The sequence below is a fragment of the Lissotriton vulgaris genome, chromosome 1_1, assembly GCF_964263255.1.
Source record: "Lissotriton vulgaris chromosome 1_1, aLisVul1.2, whole genome shotgun sequence".
NCBI classification, from domain to species: domain Eukaryota; kingdom Metazoa; phylum Chordata; class Amphibia; order Caudata; family Salamandridae; genus Lissotriton; species Lissotriton vulgaris.
In genome coordinates this window covers 1,873,876,343-1,873,900,730 of record NC_141685.1, presented here as the reverse complement: position 1 = coordinate 1,873,900,730, position 24,388 = coordinate 1,873,876,343, and the positions used below count along the sequence as shown (strand labels likewise).

At 43.3% G+C, this 24,388-nt stretch overlaps 1 protein-coding gene across 8 annotated transcripts in view; it reads right to left on the bottom strand.

Annotated features, from left to right (window-relative positions):
• The window catches only part of ST7 (suppression of tumorigenicity 7), a 579,549-nt gene that overhangs the window by 88,415 nt on the left and 466,746 nt on the right, over positions 1 to 24,388 (bottom strand). For all 8 annotated transcript variants that reach the window (XM_086919396.1, XM_086919395.1, XM_086919397.1 and 5 more), the window contains exon 11: positions 15,562 to 15,664. In XM_086919396.1, the coding sequence (XP_086775522.1) occupies positions 15,562 to 15,664 (103 nt within the window). The remainder of the gene's footprint in view (positions 1 to 15,561; positions 15,665 to 24,388) is intronic.

Below are 24,388 nucleotides of genomic sequence, written 5' to 3'. Positions count from 1 at the left end.
TCGTTAAACATTGGAATGTTGATGCTTCAGGCTTCTACCAGCAGTCATTAGAAGCCCTGAGCACTCCATTGATTCACTCAAGATTCCAATGTTCTAATGAGAGTTAAATCTGGCATGTGTCGAGTAATGACCCCATGAAAACAAAGCTAGTACAAAATGGCTAGTAGAAGCCTGGACAATAATAATGTAACTACTGCGAGGGCAACAATTCTATCACTTATAAATGTATAACTGTTCACTGACTGAAAAGATGGTGCAGGATGAGTGGAGAGTAAATAAGAACCAAGACTGGAAAAGACCACCTAGTGAGCTGCCACAGTAAAGTGGGAAATAAGTCAGTCACTCACTCAGATCGAGGTATATGTAATCACCAAGGATCCAGTAAAAGAAGGTATTATTTAATGCAAGCAAGGGTTTGAATTTAATATCCCAGACTCAGTTACCAGAATGTTAGGAATGGATGAAAGAATAGTCTGTGACTCATTTACAGATTGTAGCATATGAGAAGAATATGTGGAATGTAAATAGTCAGTTCAGTTCAAAAGTCTTTATTTCGAATATCAATTCATAAAAGACAATACATAAAAAAACACCATTATTTTGTAAAACCATAGTAACGATCATCATCTAAAAGTTTTCCTCATTTAAAAAGATATTAAACAGTTTGTTAGACAATTTAATAAAGACTTCTAGTTATAATAACAATCGACTTTATAAAATGTGTAAAAAACAGGCATTAAGAGACATTGGAGTTCCTAGTTCGAATAATCCCGGCCCAGCCTAGATACTTGGCCACACCAACCACCACCATCTCAGATGTGTTAGTGCGAAATATCCTCATGGCTTCTAAGAACCCTTTGATTTCAAGATTATTACATATGGGTTTAAGCCATTTTAACCGCGGTACACGGTAGGCTGGGCATGCAAAGAAAAAATGACCCATGCTTTCCGGGTAATTAGGTATAATTTGCATTCGCAGACCATTTTCCGGCAAAAGAATTGACTGGGAGTGATCCGACGCGGAACTGGTGGTATAATTTCCGGTCGAGGGTTTTAGTGATCACATCCCAGTAAGATTCTAGAGAAGGGGTCGGTTTATGTACCAGAAAATGCCCAGTTAGGTTAGAAGCATCCGACTGGGCCACTGCTAGATGTTTTACTGTGGCCCAGTATAAATCCTTGAAATCCTGTTTAGAGGGAAAAAGGGAATCCCCCGGGTTGGACCAGAGGTGGTTGAGACCCATCTCATCCAGCACAGATTTTACTTCCCTTAGCCAGGGGATTTGGGAAGCCCCCCACAAAGACCTAACTTCATCCAGTTCCTTGGCAAATAGGCTAAGCTCTGGAGTAGTCCAGAGCCGTCGCCATAGGGCCACTAGACGGAACCGAGCCAAGTCATTGAAGGGTTTGCAACCCAAATCTAACAGCAGTGGTTTGGTGGGCGTAGATTGAGGAAGACCCACCAAATTACGCAGGAATTTATTTTGTGCCCTAACAAGGAGAGAAATCTTTATACCCCCACACATCAGCGCCATATAATATGGCTGTGTTAATTTTCGCTTCGTAAATTTTTATCACCGGGGCAATACGTTTGGTCAGGGACTTTTTTTGCTCCTGTAATAAACAGCCCGAGAGGCGGACAAACTTAAGATATAAAGCCTCAATCTGGGGTTTCCAGCTAAAGCGGTAGTCCAGGGTCACACCCAGGTACATCATTGTATCCACTTGTTCAATCAGGGTACCATTCAAAGTAATAGAGGTTTTAATAGGGCTTTTGTTACTAAAAACCATACATTTTGTTTTATCTGTGTTGATCTGCAGATCATTAACCCTGCAAAACTCAGCAAACCTGTTGAGGGCTAATTGCAACCACCCACGTGTTTTTGAGAGAAGCAGAGTGTCATCTGCAAAATTCAACATCGGGTATTTAAACCCGCCCAAAGATGGTGCATCGGTCGGGGTATCAGAAAAGAATTTTACAACCTGATTAATAAACAAAAGGAATAAGGTGGGTGCCAACACGCATCCCTGTCGCACACTGCGTGTAACTGGGAAACTGTCAGTCACCTGACCTTGTTTACCCCATCTCACTTTAGCTAAGTTTTCTTCGTGGAGTCTGACCACTAAATCAAGAAGTTCAGAAGGCAGACCCATGAGTCTAAGGGATTTCCACATTTTCTCTCTTGGTACTAAATCGAAAGCCGATTTAAGGTCCACAAAAGCGGCATAGATGGCGCCACCACCCAGCTTGACAACCTTCCAAAACAACATGTTGAGTCTAAAGACCTGGTCTAGGGTGCTGGTGCCTACTCTAAACCCAGCTTGCATAGGGGACAAAATATTTTCTTGCTCCATCCAACCCTGGATTCTCACAAGTACCATCCTGGCAACTATTTTTTGGATAGAATCTATCAAGCTTATAGGGCGATAGTTCCCCGGGACTGAGCGGTCTCTTTTTTAAAAACTGGTAAAATCTCCACCCCTTTCCAGGAGTCCGGAATCCTTGCCCCTGCAGCGATTGCATTTACAAGCGTGGTTATGTAGAGAACCCAAATGTCAAAATTCATTTTAAAAAGATCAGAGGGTATTGCGTCCATCCCAGGCGCTCTACCTGGGTGGACTGCACCCAAAGCATACTTCATGTCAGAGGTATTAAAAACAAGCGGGCAAACAGGGTTAGTAGGCAAGACTACATCCAACTCTTGATAAGAATCCTGAACCACATCCGGAGCTCTGAACTGCAATGAATAGAAAGCCACCCAGTCTTCCACTGAGACATGATTCACAGGGGTTTTGGAATCCTGGTTCGCACCCCACTTAACGATTTCCTTAGGCATGCCGAAAGGAGCTCTGACCAATGTCGGTCCTCCCACTCCTTCGCGGCCCATAGCGTTTTTTTATAGATAAGCCGTGTCGTAATTTGACGATGGCTGGGTTAGCGCTTAGCTTTGCTGCACGTTATTTCCCTTAACTTGGCCTTACTCGAAAACGCCATTTTGTATGTTACGGCGGCCATTTTAGGGAATGAACGGCCTCGTGGTCAGCATGCCCTTTAGTCCTTTGTCCGTGCCGCTGACCGCTCGAGTTTGCCCAGCAACTGGCTATTTTTAGTAACGGTCAAGCCTGTACATGCGCAGTTCCAACTGACCAGTCACCCCTTAGGAATGTTCTGCCAAACTGACCAGTGGAGTTGTAACCCCTCCCATGAGTTGGCTGTGCTCCAAAAATTACCATATATGTACCTAAACTCTGTAACCATGTACCGCCTACCTTTTTATTGTCTGTAAATTGTATAAAAGAAGGACTCGCACCAACGTTCGGTGTGATACTTCTTGCATTGCCGAAGGGTGCTGTAGGAATGTACCACCACCCCATGGGGTCTTAATAAACTTGTCTTTTGTACTTTTCAGTTTCCGTGCCAACAGTTCTTTTGGTGTAAGTGGATATTCTGCGGAGCATGTAGGCCTTGGGAACCCAATACCACAAATTGGCGACCACGAAGGGACTCATCGGCGACTCGGATGCCCGAAGGAGAGGTCGTGACGAAGGATTGGAAATTCGCCATGGACGCGTACGCTGCCACTGAGTGACCCGAGTCTTGGCACCCACGGTGTTTTCTTCCCTTCCTTCTGATCTGACCTTCCAGGTGGCGCCGGTCCCCGACTGAGATCCTGATCGTCTGTGTTGCTGTACAGTGCCCGTTTGGCTGATTCGATCAAAGACCTTGGCAGTTGGAATCTGGATATTTGAGATTTGGGTAAGATTTGTGATCGGTAAGGTAGTCTGCGGACGCTTACTGAAGTTCTATGATTGTGACTATGATTTGAGTTAGCTAACATTTTGACTTTGTGAACTTTGAATATATATGTGTAGTGCACTTCACATAGGCAGGCATGTAGAGATGTTTCTCAAACTTTGTTCGTACTTTGAGCGGCACATTTGTGTGAAGTACTGTAAGTGCCATTTTTTACGGTATCACGCTTTCGTGGTACTTTTTGAACATGCCTGTTTTAAGCACAATCCGAGGGATGTGCTGTCTTGGAAATGGTAATACATATAGGTTAACTGAATCTCAGCCGGCTCCCCCAGAGGGAACACCTAATCGTGAGATGTATGTAAAATTCGGCCTTCCCCCTATACGGTACAGTAAATTATGGCATAAATACACTAGAACCGATCCCGAGTTGCAATGGACACTACATGGGTCGTTTGATTTGCGAAAGGTGATTTCTCATTACTAGATCGATCTCCGCCTCCGTTTGTTCAACCTACGGCCCCGTCCGAGGATTCCGGTGATGAAGGTCGAGATAAGTCGAGTACCAGGTTAACTGCTGAGAGAGCTGCGGACTTGCGTAGTTTTGCTAGAAAACTGAATTTGAATCACATAACTGTGTCAGAAGTTATAGCTGAAAAGGATAAGTGGTCGGAACGAGAATTGATGTGTTTTTTATCTACTTTTGCAGATGAAGTTATTACTCGATTCCGTAAAAATTCGGTGGACTTAGAACCTAAGGATATGTCAGTCCATCGTGAGAATATGCGTAAAGGTTTATTTGTTCTTTCAGATGCAGATGATTTTTTCACGCGATTGCTCCAGCTACGGGATGAGGCGTCCAGATTGCGGGAAGCACGAAAAGCAGAAAAAGAGTCCGTGCCGGGGTCGACGGAGCAGTCCAAACAGTGTCCTATCCTGGGTTCAGATAAGAATTCTAAAGTGCATGTTATGCCTATGCGTGAAGCTGCACCTCTGTATGTTCCCCCTAAAGGGGACGGTACAGATGAAGATTAAACGTCGGCAAATTCAAAGGGGTATTTTATATATAATTGGGTGTATACGCCTTAGAATAGAGCAGATGTTATGGCATTGAAAAACGCTTTACCTGATCTCCGTAAGAATCCGGCAGCATTCTATGAAGGGGTGGAGGGGGCCATTTCCTCTTGTGTTATGACTCTTGTTGATATAGATCTTTTCTTTGGATTAATACTTCCCCCTGATATGTGGAGATCGATTCGTAAGACTAATGATCAAACGATGTTTGGGGCAACTTGGAAGGAGATAGGTCAGGCTGACTTAGACAGGGAACCTGCATGCAAACCATGTGATTTAATTTTAGACCTCCCAGCGGCTATTTTGAACAAACTAAAAACGCTTGTTCCTCCTAAAAAGATCGATTGGACTATGTTGGCTTCATGCAAGCAGAAGCCAGACAAATCGGTATCTGATTTCTTTACACGTTTCGAAGAAGCGTTTCATGATTACAGTGGTCAATCATTAACAGATGATACGGGTAGGCATTTGTTTGTTGATAAGTATGTGGCTAATCTCCTACCGGAGATTGCAAAACGGTTGAAAACAAGTGAAAGTTCCTGGACCACGGCGACCCCTGCGTCTTTGTTAACTATGGCCCAGTATTACAGGCGGCAGGAATTAGAGGCTAAAGAAAGTGTTGATAAGAAAACGAAGGAATTGAAAACGAAGGTGATGTTGGCACAGGTTCGAGGTGCGCAATCTAGAGGAAGCGATAGAGGCAGGCGAGGAGGGGGTAATGCGTCGTACGGTCATACTGACATTGCTGAGGACCAATGTGCATATTGTAAAGAGTTTGGGCATTGGGCTGAAGATTGTCCGGTGCTTCGTGAGCAACGTAGTCAGCGTGGTCGAGGAGGTGGAAGGTCGAGGAATAATTAGTCAGGAGCGAGAGGTGGCGGAAGTGATCGTGGTAGGTTTGAAGCGAGGGGTCGTGGTCAGGATGAACGAAATACCTTTGATAGACGGAACCAGTATCAGACATCGGAGGGTGAGAATGTGGAGCATCAGGATTATATGCATGCATAGGATTGCGTAGGATGGGGTGTGGAATCAGTTGAAGTGCCAGTAGATCAAAGAGGTCCATATGTATCAGCGGGCATTTTGGGTTCTACTGATCAATTTTTAGTTGACACAGGAGCTACTCGTAGTGCTTTGTCTAAAAACTTGGTTCCAAGGGCTCCCCTGTCTGGCGAAACGATAACATGTATAGGGTTTGATGGCACACCCTCTCCTAGCCCATTATCACAACCTCTTGCACTTTGTATTGACAAATTTTTCAGCTTTTGCCCATTTTTGTTGTCACCTCACACTCCAGATAACATTATGGGCGTTGATTTGCTCAAATATTTTCGAGCAACGATACGCTGCGCTCCTGAAGGAGTGCGGGTTATTTTGAACGACACTTATCCAGATTCGGACAGATTTTGTACAATGAAGGAAATTGAAGCATTAGCCTCTCTCCCACACACGTTATGGGCGACATCAGATACGGATGTGGGACAGATGCTTATTCCACCTATTCAAATTACTGTCAAGGAGGGAGTACTTTTGCCACGTGTACCACAGTACAAGATCTCTAGGGAAGGTGAAATTGCCCTGACGCACATCGTTCAGGATTTGATCATTGCAGGAGTAGTGGAGGAAGTTCCTTACAATGTCTGTAACAGCCCTATTCTTCAGATCCTTAAGAAAGACACTGATGACAAAGTCTATCGATTTATTATTGATTTGAGAGAAATTAACAAGATTGTCATTCCTCAATATCCGGTGGTGTCTGATATCACGACATTACTTACATTGGTACCCCCAACTGCAACGATCTTTACTGTTATTGACCTTAAGAACGCATTCTTTTCCATTCCTATTCATCCCGACAGCCGATACCTATTTGGCTTCATGTTAAATAATAAATCGTATAGATTTTGTCGTGTTCCCCAAGGTTACACAGAGAGTCCTAGCATCTATAGCCAGGCTTTAAAAAGACAGCTTGACTCTTTTGAATTACAATCCGGAGTAGCCCTTATACAGTATGTTGATGACCTCCTATTGGCAGCAGACACCTATGCACAATGTGAAGAGAGTACACTTGCTTTGCTTTCCTTTTTGGCTCAGAACAATCATAAAGTCTCTAAGAAAAAGTTACAATACTGTAGACCCAAGGTGACCTACCTCGGTCATCTTTTGTCTAAGGAGGGGCGTGCATTAACATCAGATCGAATTCAAGCGATTTTAGTTCCCCGCACTCAGAGAGATGTACGCGCCTTCATAGGACTAACGTCCTTTTGTAGACAGTGGATTATGGGGTTTTCGCACATTATCAAACCTTTGTTAGCGTTATTGTCCAAAACTACACCAATGCCTCTTGAATGGACAGATGAATGTCAAAATGCCTTTGAACAATTGAGACAGGCCCTTTGCTCTGCACCCGTGTTAGGTACACCAGATTATGCAAAGATTTTCACGTTGTACGTGCACGAGAAAGATGGGTGCGCGTTATCAGTGTTAGTGCAGACACACGGGGATAAGCAGAGGCCATGTGCGTATTTCTCCGCTATTCTTGATCCTGTAGCGCGAGGGTTACCTGGGTGTTTCCGAGCAGTTGCAGCAACAGCAGTAGCTATACGGCAAAGTGAGGGAATAGTTTTGTCGCACAAATTGTTGGTGCTAGTTCCCCATGCAGTAGATGCCCTGTTAAATCAAACAAAGACGCAGTATCTCACGAGCGCACGTCTAACAGGAAGGGTACTGGATGATGAGGGTTGTTGGAGGAGCAAGGACATGGAACGATGGAAATTGCCTGCAGCTTACTTGCAAGCGATGGTCCAGATGACACATGGGTTGGCACATGTTGGAGCTCTTGCAATCACTCGATTGTTAACACAAGTTTGGGAGCATCCTGAGATTGCCAACGCTGCCAAGAGAGTAGTGCAGACCTGTTTGATATGTTTGCAGCACAATCCTGCAAAAGGGACGCATACTCCGAAAGGAGGGTTCGTTCCACCATCTGCACCATTCGAGGTACTACAAATGGATTATATCCAGCTTGAGCGTTGCAATAACCTTAAGTATGTCTTAGTGGTGGTGTGTGCTTGTAGCAAATGGGTCGAGGCCTTCCCCACGAAAGATAATACAGCTTTGACAACGGCTAATGTTTTGCTCAAAGAGTACTTCCCTCGATATGGAGTTTGCAAATTTTTGTGGAGCGATAATGGTCCCCATTTTGTTGGGAAAATTGTGGAATATGTGCTAAAGGGATTGGGGATTCATCAAAAGTTCCATGCTGTGTTTCATCCTCAATCAGCAGGTCTTGTCGAGCGGTACAATGCCACGTTGAAACTAAAACTGGCTAAGATTGTGGCGTCCACGTCTTTGAAGTGGCCGGATGCCTTGCCGCTAGCATTACTCTCTATTAGATCAGTGCCCCACTCTCGAACTGGTCTCACACCTTATGAGATAGTGTTTGGAAGGCCAATGAATATATGGGGAGTTCCCAAGCCGCGATTGTTACATGATGTGCCTTGTATAATGATGAATGATTATTTGGCACGATTAACAAATGATTTACTTTCTATTCATCAACAGGTTCGAGAAGCGCTCCCTGACAATTCCATTGGAGAGGCTCACAATCTTCGTCCTGGCGACTTCGTTATGATAAAGTCGTTTGAGAGAGCAAACAGCTTGGAACTGAGGTGGCGTGGCCCCGAGCAAGTCCTGCTTGCAACTCGAACGGCTGTGCGAGTGACCAACAGGAAGCGGTGGGTGCATTCAACTCACTGCCGTCGCGTCTCTCCGGACCTGGTGAATCCTAATGTGCTGTCCGACTACAGAGACATCTTGGACGAAGAAAAGAGCCCAGCTGTGACGTCGGCCAAATCTGAGGGAGCCTTCCCGGACCATACCGTTTCTGGACAACAGCTCTACAATCTGCGACCACGATAGGAAGAAGATTTTTTTTTTGGTGCGAGACTGGTTGGTTACCACTCTGGGGTTTGTGAAACGGAAGCCGGGAATCTCAAGGGGGGGGGATCAGTTCTGCCAAGAGTAGCGACACCCGTCTTGACCCCGGAGAAGAAAACAACGGCTACCTCGGAGCTCAGCACTCACATTTTTATTTTTTAGTTGTATATTCGAGACATTGTGAACTCTTTTGAACTATGGTGTCTTCTGCATCACGAGACAAAAGAATTCTTGGTGCTATATTGTTTGTATTGACAATTGTGGTAATAGCAGTGATAGCCTGGGTAGTAGAACTTGTGGTGCCTGTACGAGAACATTTGCTGCCGACTACCCCGGCTCCATCTGAACATTTTCATTTCACCTTACCCTATCATGAAGAACGGCATCGACAGACTTATTTGAACAATAGCTTCATTCAAATCTTGCATCATACTCATAATATGACAAACACTTCTAACTGTTGGGTGTGTGGGATGTTGCCTGGGCACCAGAAGAAAGGAGGCACACCACTTATTCCACTCCCGTTTTCCCACAATGGTTCCTGCAATGCTTGGTATACTCTCCTATTCACTTTGCGCTGGCCAACAAAAGGGGGGGTGCTTTTCCGTTTAAACAAGATATGCTATTATGATCGGGACGGCTATCCACAAGCTGAGGGTACTCGATTCGAATGGGAAGAGTACCGCCCCGACAATGTGTCTGCACCCCGAATCTACAGTAATTAACGGAACATTAATATGTCCAGCTCTCATGTCATTAATGTTATAGAGACTAAAGCTGATCTTTGCATAAGAAATAAAGGTACAATCCCTGTTGGAAAAAGTGAATGTAACACCACACTTACATTTGACAGTCCGAATGGCATATCATTTGTGGCATCCCGAAATACATACTTCATCTGTGGTAATAAAGGTTATCATCAACTCCCGTCAGGATGGTTAGGTACATGTTATATCTCCTTTGTATTGCCCCCTGTATTCATTGCCCCACCTATGTACCATAATGACTATGTATTGTATCATGATTTTGTGTTAAATAGAGTCAAACGTGCTGTAGTCCTGGAAGACATTGATCAAACCGATACTGCACTACAACAATATGTGGATTTTAATTTGGGTTTGTTTTCCTTTGTGGGGGCTGCTCTGAACAGTCGGAAAATACGACGACTGACCCGTGTTGTTGAGGCTGTAGCTAATGATACCGCTTTTGCATTGGGGAATATAACTGAAGAGCTTCAAATATCTAGAATTGTTACGCTCCAGAACAGGATGGTTCTAGATGTAGTTCTAGCTGATCGAGGGGGGGCATGTAGAATTATCGGAAGTAGCTGTTGTGTGTACGTTCCTGACAACTCCCCATCTGTATATGATGCCATATCTAAATTGCATAAAATTGCTGCTGAAATACATCCGGACAATGGTACATGGACCCTTTCGGGGTGGTTCTGGTCAATGCTTAGTACATGGGGCTGGAAGCTACTGACAATCTTATGTATCATAGTTGGGATATTCTTCTTCTTGTGTTTATGTATACAATGTGGCCCTGCATTATGTTCTATGTGTTTATCAGCTTGTATTCCATCTAGACGAGCTCTTGCCCAAAATTAATTGATGCTTCATAAAGAAGTGGCTCAAATTATGTCAATTGATATAGAGGATGAGTATCCCGACTATGTCCACTATGAGGTAGCTTCAGCTAAACGCTAAAAGGGTCGTCTGTCGTAATTTGACGATGGCTGGGTTAGCGCTTAGCTTTGCTACACGTTATTTCCCTTAACTTGGCCTTACTCGAAAACGTCATTTTGTATGTTACGGCGGCCATTTTAGGGAATGAACGGCCTCGTGGTCAGCATGCCCTTTAGTCCTTTGTCCGTGCCGCTGACCGCTCGAGTTTGCCCAGCAACAGGCTATTTTTAGTAACGGTCAAGCCTGTACATGCGCAGTTCCAACTGACCAGTCACCCCTTAGGAATGTTCTGCCAAACTGACCAGTGGAGTTGTAACCCCTCCCATGAGTTGGCTGTGCTCCAAAAATGACCATATATGTACCTAAACTCTGTAACCATGTACCGCCTACTTTTTTATTGTCTGTAAATTGTATAAAAGAAGGACTCGCACCAACGTTCGGTGTGATACTTCTTGCATTGCCGAAGGGTGCTGTAGGAATGTACCACCACCCCATGGGGTCTTAATAAACTTGTCTTTTGTACTTTTCAGTTTCCGTGCCAACAGTTCTTTTGGTGTAAGTGGGTATTCTGCAGAGCATGTAGGCCTTGGGAACCCAATACCACAATGGGAACCCAATACCACAGCCGGCCCGTTCTAATAACTGCAATGTCTCTGGATTTAATCGCTTTGATCAGCCTACTGTGTGCTACCCTACAACTTTTATTATACCATTTGGTCCGGACTTTATCCTTCCTTGGTAATAATGGGGTTGTTAACAGGGTTTTTAGTTCCGCAAAACATTGGTCGTGAAGATCACTAATCTGGGAGATAGTCAGTCCCCTGGGAGGATGATGCAACTTCCAATGCAACCAGTATCTTTGCCGCTTCTTCTATACCTTTTATTATGGAGGGGTCTGCAACTACCCTAGACCATTTTACTCTTTTCCTGTCATTACACAGTATAGCTTCTGATGTTGTGCAGGTGGTAATAGAAGGCCCATCTCCAACGCCTAGAAGCTGGAGACTCAACAAACAGGGGTTATGGTCGCTCTCTGGGCGTTCCACAACCTCCATGTCAATAACCTGGGACCAGAGCTCATTTTTAACAAGGAAGTAGTCGATAAGACTCTTACTGACCCCGTTGTTAAAGGCCGGTTGGCCTGATTTATCGGAGGGCGTGCGTCCATTAGCAGCACGCAGCCCCCACTCTAGACATAAGCCCAGCCAGTGAAGTGCTGCCTCAGTGCCCTTGACGCCCCTTGTTATTAATAAGGGCGGGATGTCCCATGCCACATCTTCATCAGCCCCCAGATCCTCCCCCACATTATTCAGAGGCTCAAATGAACAGTTCAATAGTGTTTGTGCCCAGCAGAATCTGTACACAATACAGTTCACATGTCTGGTTTAAGTTTATAATAACCAAAAGAAGGCTTTACACCCAAGGAAATGGTGCGGACAACTATTTTTTCAGGACTGCATTTTTTATATGCTTTTAGGATGCCTTTGTACCTAAAGCACAGAATAAGTATAGAGTTTAGTTCAAAATAATTTTCATATTAGGGAGAGTGGAGACACTAGATTCTAAAATGCAAGGTTTGAACATGGTCACTGGCTGTGTTGTACACTTAGGTCACTGAGGAGCTTCGATGGAGTTCAGGTCAACCTGTCCTCCACAGGGAAAGACCGTTTCTCAGTTGTATAATCACAAAGAGTGCTCGGATTGCACTTGTACTTCTATCTAGCACTAGCATAGTGCCTAGACAGCACAAAACCAGATGGTGATATCGAATGACAAGAGACCCACTGCAATACCACAGAGCAGCAGCGGCCTGAATGTATGGGCTGAGGGCCACACCCCCCATCTTTTTCCAGGCAATAAGAGTTCATGTCAGACTGAACAAATGTCCCCTGACAGCCACTCTTCTAGTTCAGGTCAGTCAGCCAGGAGCTAGACATGCGCTAAATGTGAATGCTTCAGGCTGCCTGAGCTAAACTTTGCCAGGCTGAGGATTTCACAGCCCTGTGGGCATGACCTCCTCAACCTGGCAAAAGTGCCTCGAGGCCCTCCCCCTTGTGACGAGGGAGAGCATCACCATTGCCTCGGACCCGGCTGTTTCTGTTTTAAGCACTGCAGTGCCCAGGAACGAGTGTCAATCAGTGACACCTCGTCATAGTGTGGGGTGGGGTTAGCAGTCTCACGGACTGCGTCCCACTGGTATTATTTGTAATGTACCCCAATATGGGCTTGGGTAGTGACCTAACCTTTCACCTACATTTACCTACCATTGTACTACATAACGGGATTGTGCTGACCTTTTACTTAGATAGGTGCTGCATAAACATTGTGTGGTTTTCTCCCAAAACTATCCTCATTTATTATGCATGAGGACTCTCAGAATCACAGCAGGACTACCATCTTCTGCGTCTTCTACATAATAACTAAGTATAAGGGTCATCCCTATCGTCATCCTTGGACGACATGTCACAGCAAGGTAGGAGCTCTGAGGGTACCTTTTGGGTATATAAACACTGTATCCAGCGCTTTAAGTGGGATGAATCTGTGCTTAGCATAGTGAGCAGCCTGAATTGTATTTTGCTGTTTGTGCCATTGCATGCAGATATATGATACAACAAGTAACATCATGCCAACAACAAGTCCGGACTTATGGCTTTGTCAATGGTTGTTAGTCGCATAAGATAAACAAGCAGCAACTATGGCTTGTCTTTAATATTGAAAAAGCTTCAATTTCAATTTAAAGCCCTGGTGACACCACAACAATGTTACTGCTCCCGAGTTTCAAAAAGAGAAAGGAAATCCAGAGAGAATATGACTCTCTTTAAAGGATTTCCTTTCCTCAGCAATGCTCACCTGGTATGACGTCATGCCCTAACTTCTCCACTAGTGAGAAGTGAGCAGTGTGAGCACGTGCGCATTGATGTGCCTACTGTCATTGCAATCAGGAAAAAACCGACCGCCTGTGCCAGGGCACAAAACAGAGCCCAATAGAGACCGTTTCGAGGCCCCTTTCAAAAAAATACTGGTGCTCAGCACCGGTGAGACCCGGCCCACTTAAAACCAAGCCCATAACTTTGCTGGGGCGATCAGAGGAGAAAGAGTTCCATGCTAATGCACAGACGTGAGACGCTGAGGTTCCTGCACGCAGATACTGAAGCATGCAGTGGTCCGACATCCCTTGTGGGGTGTCCGTTCGAGACCAAGACAGGGTCCTTCATTCTCTCACACCAGGTGGGGTTGGTTCTTTCCTAGGGGGATTCTTGGCTCTGCACCTACATACATGCTAGGTACATTTAGGTACATCTAGTTAGAGTTAGCATTGTCGAAGTATGTTTTTTTCCTGTCATGTATCTATATACCGGCATATATCTATTGTTTTAGCACTATGATAGAAATCTACCATCCATTTACTCTCTTGGTGCTTATAATCGTTTATATCTGTTTCTGTCTCATGGTTGCTGCTGCACACATATTTTACACTAGAATGATGCTGGCTCAATAAATGCTTATTGAAAACATCCCCATTGTTTATTCTGTGTATCTCTCTGAGACAAAGTGAGCACCAGTGACTGAGCAAAAAGTACTGTACTGTTTCACGATCCTTGAGGGGGTCAGGGTTGTTGTGTTCGATAGTTGCCCAAAACTATTTTCTCCTTGATAAGAGGAGTTCATAGTGGCGCTGTGAGCTAGCTGATACACAGGCGAACATATCCGGAGGGGGTGTATGGAACCAGTCTGGACACTAGTCCCACAGTTTATGTTGTCTAAATACGCAGATCCTATATAGATTTATAGGAACAACATGACACTGCTCTGTGACAAGTCAGGGACTGCTGCTTCCCTCACTGGCTGACCAGTCAGCCAATGAGGGAAGGAAGCCATCCCAATAGCTCCTGGGACCTCCAAGGCTTCCCCTCGGAGAGCTGCAGTTAAGCTAAGTTTTGTGTGTATTTTGTTTTGTGCGTGCATGCATGTATGTGTATTTGTGAGTGAGTGTGTGAACAGTCGTGTGTGGATGCATGGGTGTGAGTGAGTGTGTATGTGTGCTTGTGTGGCCCCCTCCGCCTCTCTCCCAGGTAAAAGCACGGGCCGCCACTGCCTCTGAGAAGGATTATGAAGTGACAGAAGAGAGCAAACTAGGTATGAGCTGTCAATGGGATTCGGAAGCCAAGAATCAATAAGCAACAGCAGGCTGTGCTGAAAGGGCTCTGAGGAGCGCGTTCATTTATTTTTATGATTTGTGTCAAGACGATTTAATATATTGGGTTCATTTATTATCATAATCATTAAAAGAATGTGCATACACAAGACATCAGAGACAAGTGGAACGAACAGAAAAACCTAAAGAATGAAATAGATTTAGAAAAAATGAAGAGCTTAATATACATAACATTAAAGCGGGAATAAGCATGCACAGGATAACATAAAAGAATACACTACTACTACAGATCAGAAAAATAAACTGCAAGTCACGGAAAATCTTAGCATAGTTGGTGTTTGGACGTTATCACAGCAAGACATGTATGTTCCATAAAGTAGTGAACGCATTAGTATGAGGGCAGTTAGTGATACAGGCAAGGGCGGCCCCATCTGATACAGTCATATGTGCACCATCCCAATAGCTATGTCTTATTTTGAGCCAATAAAACAGGGTCTCAGTAATACACCTTCGGAAACCAATCTCATTAAGAGCGGAACCTCATGACGTGTGGGCTCGAAAATAATGTGAAAGAAAAGGCTTGTGTGTTTTTAGAAACAGTAAAAGGTGTCATTCGAACGCCGTCAGGTTACAGAAGCAGACGCCAGTTGTCTTCATTTAGATCTGGCCGCACAACAAGAAGCAGACGAGCGAGCTCAACAGATACAGTCTTTGACTGGAAGAAGCTATGCGGGTACCAAGTCCACTGCATGCTTCCACAGTGTTCTCATTTAACTGCATGAACAATAAAACAAATACAATAAACTATGTAGGGCTAAGTGGCTGCAAATCATAAAAACAGCAGGATTTAAAAACGCTGGCAGCCCTCTTCCTCAAACCTGATGAGCCCTCGCCGCACTCCTGTTTAACGTGCTGCTTGTTTAAGGTCGCATCGATCTCACACACACACTTACTTTTGGCACGTGTGGGTTGAATTCCACCGCTCTGTGAATGGCCTCGACGGCATTCATCTCCGCCGTACTCAGCCCTCGCCGCGACGCTGCCTCTGGAGAGAATCTTGAGAAGCAGAGACAGAAAAGGACCACTTCAGAACAGTTTCGATTCCAAAAAGAAACCAAATTAAATCAAGCATTATAACACTAATTAGTAGGTGCCCCTTTGCCCTTCACTTTTCCTTTGAAATAATAAGAATCAGTGAGTCACCTCCTGGGTCAAGTCTAGTCTGCCAAAATAAACTCTCCAAAAAAGCCAGGCCTTGCACATGCTCCGTGTAGCTTACACTAAATATTCGTGAAAATTAGAGTGCCCTTAGCTGGGTTAGGCATCAAGCTTGGCATAACAGCAGATGCCTCAGCCAACTAATGGACCAAGCAGACATCCCAACCAGGGTCACTTAAATTATGCGGCAGGGGAAGATCAAATTATGAGTCAAGCAAGGGCAAATTATGCGGAGATTACTTCTCTATTTTTCCAGTTTTATACATGTTAACACTGTTGGGTAAGAAGCACCCGCTAATCATCAAACTACAGAATACCACCCAAATGCACAATAAGTAACAGAAGTGGGACCAGTCATCCTTCCACTGCATGGCAACAGTTGCAGTGTTTTTAGTAACTTTTGATCAGTTACAGCTGGAAACAATTTTTGTTGTTCAAATCTATTATGTAGCAGATGATGGATTAGTGGCAAATCCATGATTATGTGAAAAATGCAGGAGCCGGAAAATCACCTAATTCCTCAGGCCCTGATCGCAACTAAAGAACAAACACCGATGCAATCAGTGTCTCTCTTGTCTCATACCACCCAGTCATGGTTGTGTAAGACAGGCATAAATCACAGGAAAACAATGTTGACAACCACAGGTGCAAGCAACATTCAATAAGTAGACAGGAGATACGTAGGCGTGGTTACATATAATCTACAAGGCATAATGTACTAATCGCATTCTCCCCAACTTTGAACACAAACTGCCTCACTGCAGACACACATGCCAGGAATGGTATTTTCGAAAGGTTAAAAGTGGCCTTATTAACATGATTATATATATATATATATATATATATATATATTTATTTATATGTCCATGTATGGGTTTTAATGGCTCCAAGTCACTGTACACTCAAAGTACAAATAGTAGATTAATGTAGTAGGTATTTTTAGGCTTCGACTAGACAGCAGATGCGATATCTCAGCAATACATTTTGTTTACATACAGTGGGCTTACAGCCCGCCCATATCTTATGGGTTGTTAGCTTCAGCATTGCTCTCATTTGCTTCACTCCCCTTTGTCATGGCATGCATGCCTCACGTCCTCTTCTTTTTTTTGGTCCACCCCTGGAGCACAGACCAAGTACTAATGTCCTTCAACTGCTCCTGTTTGAGCTACTTTTTTGGGGTTCAAGCACTCCATATGAGTGTTTTGTTATCAGTCCAGTCTCCTATATACCCATCTATGCTGCTTCTTTTCCCTTCCAACCCCTTCCCAACAACGTAAGCAGATCAGCTCATCTATTTCAGTGAATAGGTCCGTCGTTGTGGCACAGAATATGCATATCTTTGTACTGTAAAGTGCGGCTGTGATTCTGCATGTCTTCCAAAGAGAGATGCTTCAACATTATTTCTTGTCCCCCAAATATCATTTACCAAGTAAAACATAGTTTCTGCTTCATTCTTCTACTTTCTCTAAAACACATTTCTCGCCAGCGCTGTGCCTCAGTGAAACACTGACAAAACCCATGAGTGGCTACTTATCAGAGATTAAGGACCCCCACAGAACTTGAACTGAGACACAGTCATCAGCTTTTCACTGCATTCCTAGACTCCACGCCACTGTGCTCTATTGTACAACATGACTAAAAGACATTGGCAAACCAAATAGCTTTTGCATACATCGAAATCTCCTGGCTTTCCTGATGCTTGTTTTTTGTTTGACGTGAACTGAAGCTAGCACCAATCTTGGCAAACATACTGGGGCCTTTTCACAAACTGCATTTTGCAGTACGTTTAGTAGTACTACAATAGCACTACTCACGTACTACAAACTGCTATCACAAACCTACGTGAGAAGACCTCTGCCTCCCCTATCTTTCTAGTGATACGCAAACAAATGATGAAAAGTATGCAGAATAAATCAGATTCACCCCCAGTCAAGAGATCTGGGTTAAATACATCGTTCTTCTGCTCACTACGCCACCCCAGTTTGGACCCAGCTATATGCAAATCAGGCTTGACCCTGTGCCTCATGGGAACAGTCCAGCCCGAACTGCGAAGCCAGGTCCTCCCTGGACCAGAAACAAGCATCCTGGGACCGGACACTGGGTATTACCCTTCATCAGCGTATATTTAACAAGGACCCCCTGAGTTCATAGAAAATAGATTCCTAGACCAGGGAAAAGTAACCATTTGATATTTAACAATCTAGGCAACCATAAGAGACAATCAAAGAAGTTTTAATAAATGGAAGGGAATTAAGCTACAAAATGTTTGTAAAGAAAACAATTTATTAAGAGTTAAAAAGAACAATATCACATTCACAGATTTAATATGTACGTTAAAAGAGTGTAGTTTAAACAAACTAGACTTAAAACAACAATCTATAAATCACATGGCATGAATCACAATGCAAATGAGAACATATATAAAGTTAAAAAACACTGGAAGTGGCAGATTGGTACGCTACGCGCGTTTCGGCGGCCAGCGCCTTCTTCTGGAGTAGCCACAAAAAGTTTAAAAAGTTGTTGTAATGATGTAAGGAAAATACTTTTCTTTCTTAGTTTCTTTAGAGAGCGGTTCTAGCTGTCTGGTAACAAGAGTATGATATGTAGATATAGCGTGTAAAGCTCAATGGCGACGTCTAGTCAAGATAGGACATTAGTATTTTATTTCCTAGATGGACGGATTCCAATCAAGAAAATATCACGCTGTACGAAAAAAAGGGTTAATAACTGATCCCGCCGACCGGAACCTCTTTTCATTCAAGTGAAGGATATACTTGGTAATTTAAAATAGCGAGATCCTCCTGATGTGGAGATATTTGGTAGAGCAAAACCCCTCTAATAAGGTGGTTCTTCTTCCAATTGAGATGATTAGTTAAAGGTTAAAATAACTCCCTGTCCAAAATGATTCAACAGGGCTCTCTACTTCCGGCGGCGGGACTCGAGGTTTGTGCAAGCGTGCACAAGCAGAAAGTGGTAGCACTTTCTGCTTGTGCACGCTTGCACAAACCTCGAGTCCTCGAGATATCATACTCTTGTTACCAGACAGCTAGAACCGCTCTCTAAAGAAACTAAGAAAGAAAAGTATTTTCCTTACATCATTACAACAACTTTTTAAACTTTTTGTGGCTACTCCAGAAGAAGGCGCTGGCCGCCGAAACGCGCGTAGAGTACCAATCTGCCACTTCCAGTGTTTTTTAACTTTATATATGTTCTCATTTGCATTGTGATTCATGCCATGTGATTTATAGATTGTTGTTTTAAGTCTAGTTTGTTTAAACTACACTCTTTTAACGTACATATTAAATCTGTGAATGTGATATTGTTCTTTTTAACTCTTAATAAATTGTTTTCTTTACAAACATTTTGTAGCTTAATTCCCTTCCATTTATTAAAACTTCTTTGATTGTCTCTTATGGTTGCCTATATTGTTAAATATCAAATTATTACCCTTCATTAGCCAGGCTAGCTTGAATTCAGTGGCCAAGTGAGCAAGAGACCCACTTCTGGACATACCCATCCCACTTAGGGAGAAAAGTGATACGCAAACAAATGATGAACTGAATGCTGAATAAATCATACATTCACCCCTAGTCAAGAGATCTGGGTTAAATCCATTGTTCTTCTGCTCACTACGCCACCCCAGTTTGGACCCAGCTATATGCAAATCAGTCTCAACCCTATGCCTCATGGGAACAGTCCAGCCCGAACTGCCAAGCCAGGTCCTCCCTCGTGGCATAGAATATGCATATCTTTGTACTGTAAAGTGCTGCTGTGATTCTGCATGCCTTCAAAAGAGAGACTGCATCAACAATATTTCTTGTCTTCCAAATATCATTTACCAAGTAAAACATAGTTTCTGCTGCATTCTTCTACTTTCTCTAAAATACATTTCTCGCCAGTGCTGTGCCTCAGTGAAACACTGACAAAACCCGTGAGTGGCTACTCTTCAGAGATTAAGGACCCCCACAGAACTTGAACTGAGACACAGTCATCAGCTTTTCACTGCATTCCTAACTCCACGCCACTGTGCTCTATTGTACAACATGACTAAAAGACATTGGCAAACCAAATAGCTTTCGCATACATCAAAATCTCCTGGCTTTCCTAATGCTTGTTTTTTGTTTGACGTGAACTAAAGCTAGCACCAATCTTGGCAAACATACTGGGGCCTTTTCACAAACTGCATTTTGCAGTACGTTTAGTAGTACTACAATAGCACTACTCACGTACTACAAACTGCTATCACAAACCTACGTGAGAAGACCTCTACCTCCCCTATCTTCCCAAGCAGAGACCTCTATCCAAGTTTCAGACGTTTCATATCAGGTGCTTTGGTGTACACACAAATAGGTAGACGTTTGCTCAATAAATATAGGAGGAACCTGGGGGAGTGGCTGTAAGATAGGGAATATTTACTACTAAATGGGGCAGTATTGGGGCGAGTTAAAGAGGGGCTTAGGGAGGGGGAAGAAGGGGTTTAATGAGGGGAAAAGAAATACAAACACCCATCCACAAAAGAGCAAGTGCCCTCTTTTCACAAATTGCACTTTTCAAGGTATTATAGCCAAAAGGACACAAACAGTCATACAAGTTCTCCAGCCCAGCCTTGCCATAGCCCAGCTCTACATATGGCTACACACAAGAACTGCAACACTGTCCCATTGAAAATCACAGCAGAAGGGAATTAAACACACCTCATAGGAAATAAAGTTAAAATAAATTATTTAGAATTTTAAATTACCTCTATATATAGGTGTTAAAAGTTTGAATCAATTTAACATTTTTTAAATTTGAAGAAATTAATATTTACACTTTTTGTTTAAGCATTAAATAAACTTAATACAAATTAAAAATGAAAATGAATTACCCAATTACGTTAACATTAAATATTAATTAAATCTAAAAATAAAAGGGTAGGAGTTTTAAAAAAAATACTGTAAATAATAATTATAAATTCCATTAATATATTTTATATCTTTAATTGTGTATTAAACATTACATTTTATGAGTTAATGAGTAGTAACATTTCATTTGTTTACTTCTGGGTTAATACAAATTTTCAGTACATTTATATTTTTAATTTTACATGTAAATATTTAAAATATTTTCTTAATTATTTTATTTCTTAAACTTTACCATCGGGAAATTTCTGCCCAATGGAGATCTCATCTAATTGTGAAAATTCAGTAGCAGTATTCATTGTTCAGTTAATTAAAATAAAAAATAAAAAATACACATCTACAATTTATATATGATGTGCAATTAAGTAAAAGAGGAAGTCAATTTATTCAAATTTCAAAGTATTCCAGTTAATTTTTAAAACAATTGTTAAGAATTTGCTTGTCAACTGAGCTTTGTGTCCTCCTCTGTGTTCAAGATCAGTTTAAAAAAATGTGTCTCTCCTCTTTAGCCCTGCGGCAACAGCAGAAGAGGTGCAAGATGGTTTAATTTTTGAAGTACACTGCCTGCATTGCTGTGATCTATGGACAAACTGGCTCAGTTTCTCCTAAAATCTTTTGATGAAAATAGCGGCAAGCGTGTCCTTATGATACTAAATAGGGTATGCTTGTTCCGTGATTCCTTTAAATACTGCTGCTGGTTAAAATGCTGTTAAGAGTCGGTAATAAAATCCAAAACGTTTAGATGAATGAAGGTGATGTAAACCTGGCTGGCTCGTAAAATGAGCTGTAGTCGGGCCTCAGGGTAAATTTGAAATCTGCTTTTTAGCTCCAATCAAAGGTAAATTCTAAATATGCAATGACTTTATTTAGCTGTCTGACCCAAGGATTTGTTGGGTCATCCTTGGCTTTCACCATGGCTTGTCAGTAGTACTTCAGGGTGTCGGCTTTAGCTTTTAAAATACTCTTGCCAAGTCTGATAAATACAGTGCTGTGTGCAGGTTCCGGATTTATTAAACCAAGTTCCAGACGGTTATGGGACTTTTTAATGTAATCTGGAAGTGAAAAGACTTTCATGGTACTTTTGTATATTAACCCTTTCGATGCTCATGACGAGCTCAGCTCGTCATGATGCACAGTTGAGCTGTGCTGATGACGAGCTGAGCTCGTCATAAATAAAGTAATAAAGCATTTTCCAGCACAGGGGGGGAAAACGCCTAGCAGCCAAGGTGTTAACAAGTCCATGCTATTAGCGGGCCTGCAGTACTGATTGCGCCACCCACTTAAGTTACCCTGTAAACATGTCTCAGGCATGCCATTGCAGAGCCTGGATGGGCAGTTTAAATGCTATTTCGACCTGGCAAACTAAACTTTTTGGCAGGCCCAAACTTTCCTTTTTAAATGCATATAAGTCACCTCAAGTGTAGGCCCTGGACAGCCCAGAAGCAGGGTGCACTATATTTAAAAAGTAGGACATGTATTTTTAAGTCTTCCATGTCCTGGAAGTGATATACTCTCATTCATTTTTCACTACGGCAAGGCCTATCTCTCCCATACGATACATTGGAGTTGTCTTATTACATTTTATAAGTGTATTTTCCAAATGGGAAGAGATGTCTGGTTCATGTTCGGTGTCTCTGGATTCCTAATTAAAAATCCTAACTTATGGTGAAATCGGATTTTAAGTTACAATTCTGAAACTGCCATTGTTAGAAAGTTGACATTTGCCTGCCTTAGCCATTTTGTGTCTGCATCCCATCTATGGTCACATGAATGGGTGTAGTTGGGCTGTTGTGTACTCCTTCCAGACAACCACACACACTGGGAGGTTTTGGTGTGACTGGATAGGCCCTCGCTGGCAGGATAGGAGGAAGATGCTGGACCCAGCCTCACTTGCACCTGAATAGGGTGTGTCTTGTCTCCACACAAAGGGCCTAATGTCCCTGCATTGTCACTTCAGCCAGATTGAAGCCAGGGCAGGAGAGGTAGGAAATTCCCTGCACTTCAAAGACACCAACTAGAAGCTTCTCCCTCCTTCCAGAACCCGGGTACCAGGGTATAAAAAGGGAGACCTCAGACACCAACTCTTCAGTACGCTTCTGGACCTGTGGATACTCTGCCAGGAAGAAGGACTGCTGTCCTGCTAAAAGGACTACCACTCTGCTTGACTGCTGCTCGGAAGGAACTGTTGTCCAGCTGTGCTGCCATGCTTCCTCTTATGAACCCAGAACCCACAGTGACTCCAGGGGCTAGTTGGCTGGCCTCCTGATCTGAATCCCCAGGGACATAAAAGGCTCCCAACAACCGTGCCCCATAATCTGGACTCTGCCATCTGTGATTCTACCCTTGGAAGTGGTGCCACCTCAGTCCTGGACCCTTGGAAGTGGGTCTTTGGTGCTTGCCAGCCCTGTGGATCCAGCAGAACCAATGCATTCCCTGCTGAGCAGCGCATCCCAGAGCAGAACTGACGCATCTTCTGTGTATTGCTGCTGCTGTGTGGATTGGGTTCATCGCAGAGACACACATCGCCTCTGGAGTTCTCGGAACCGATATCATCTTGACGATCCACCCCCACCCCGCGGTGCATTCACGGCACAGGCCTTCACATTTCTTATCGACGGAAGCGTTGATGACGGACTCCGCATGGCAGCCTAGCAGCTCCATGGACTGATGCATCGCCCCGACTGCGCACAAATCCTTCATTGTAAACTTTGCATTTCAAGTCCCATTGACGGGATCCTCGATGGCAAAGCAAAAAGCCCTTGCTCCGCATCTCGAATCCGACTCATCGCTTCAGCCGTGCGGCGCATCTTCAAAGTGGATCCTCGCATCGCTCCGCAACTAGGATTTAAGGTACCATGATCAGTGGGTCTACCGGACTCCCTGCGGCTGGGCTATGCTCCATCACGGTTGGGCGGAACTTATGACTGTCATGGTCCGGCGCAACCAGATATCGACAGTTTGCGCTATTTTCACCGAGACCTTAAAAACTGAATATCTCTGATCCTACTAATTTGATAATTGTCGTTTTGGTCTTGTTATTTTTATTAAATTAAGCTCTAATATTCTAAACCAGTTGTGGGCTCTTTTTGTAGTGTGTTTTCACTGTTTTACTGCATTAAGTGTTGAATAAATACTTTACACATTGCCCCTTAGGTAAGCCTGACTGCTCTGTGCCAAGCTGCCAAGGGGGTGAGCACAAGTTAATTTGGGACTGCATGTGCCTTACCCTGACAAGGATAGTGGTTGTTGCTTGACTAGGGGCCCACACCCCAGTCAACCAATCACCCAATTTCATACATATGCGTATTGGAGTCGCCATTCTAGCTGCTTCAGTACGATTTAAGCACAGGCTTTAGATTCTACATCCAAAAAAAGCGCAATAAGGCAACTGTTTGCTGGATTTTGTCTTTCCCCTTTCATGTATATTTGGTGTAGAAAAGAACACTTCCATGAACAGTAACAAGTCCAAGTTTGAACGATGAGGAAAATAAGGGGAATAATCTTTCCCTACAGTTGTCTATATTGGACTTGTATAGCAAGGCCAGGATCCCACTGGGTCCAGGAGCCCCATTAGATCCAGATATTTTGATGGACTAAGTCACACTTTTGTCAATGAATAAGTTTGCTTGCTGTAAAAAACTTATTGGGTTCAAATATAATG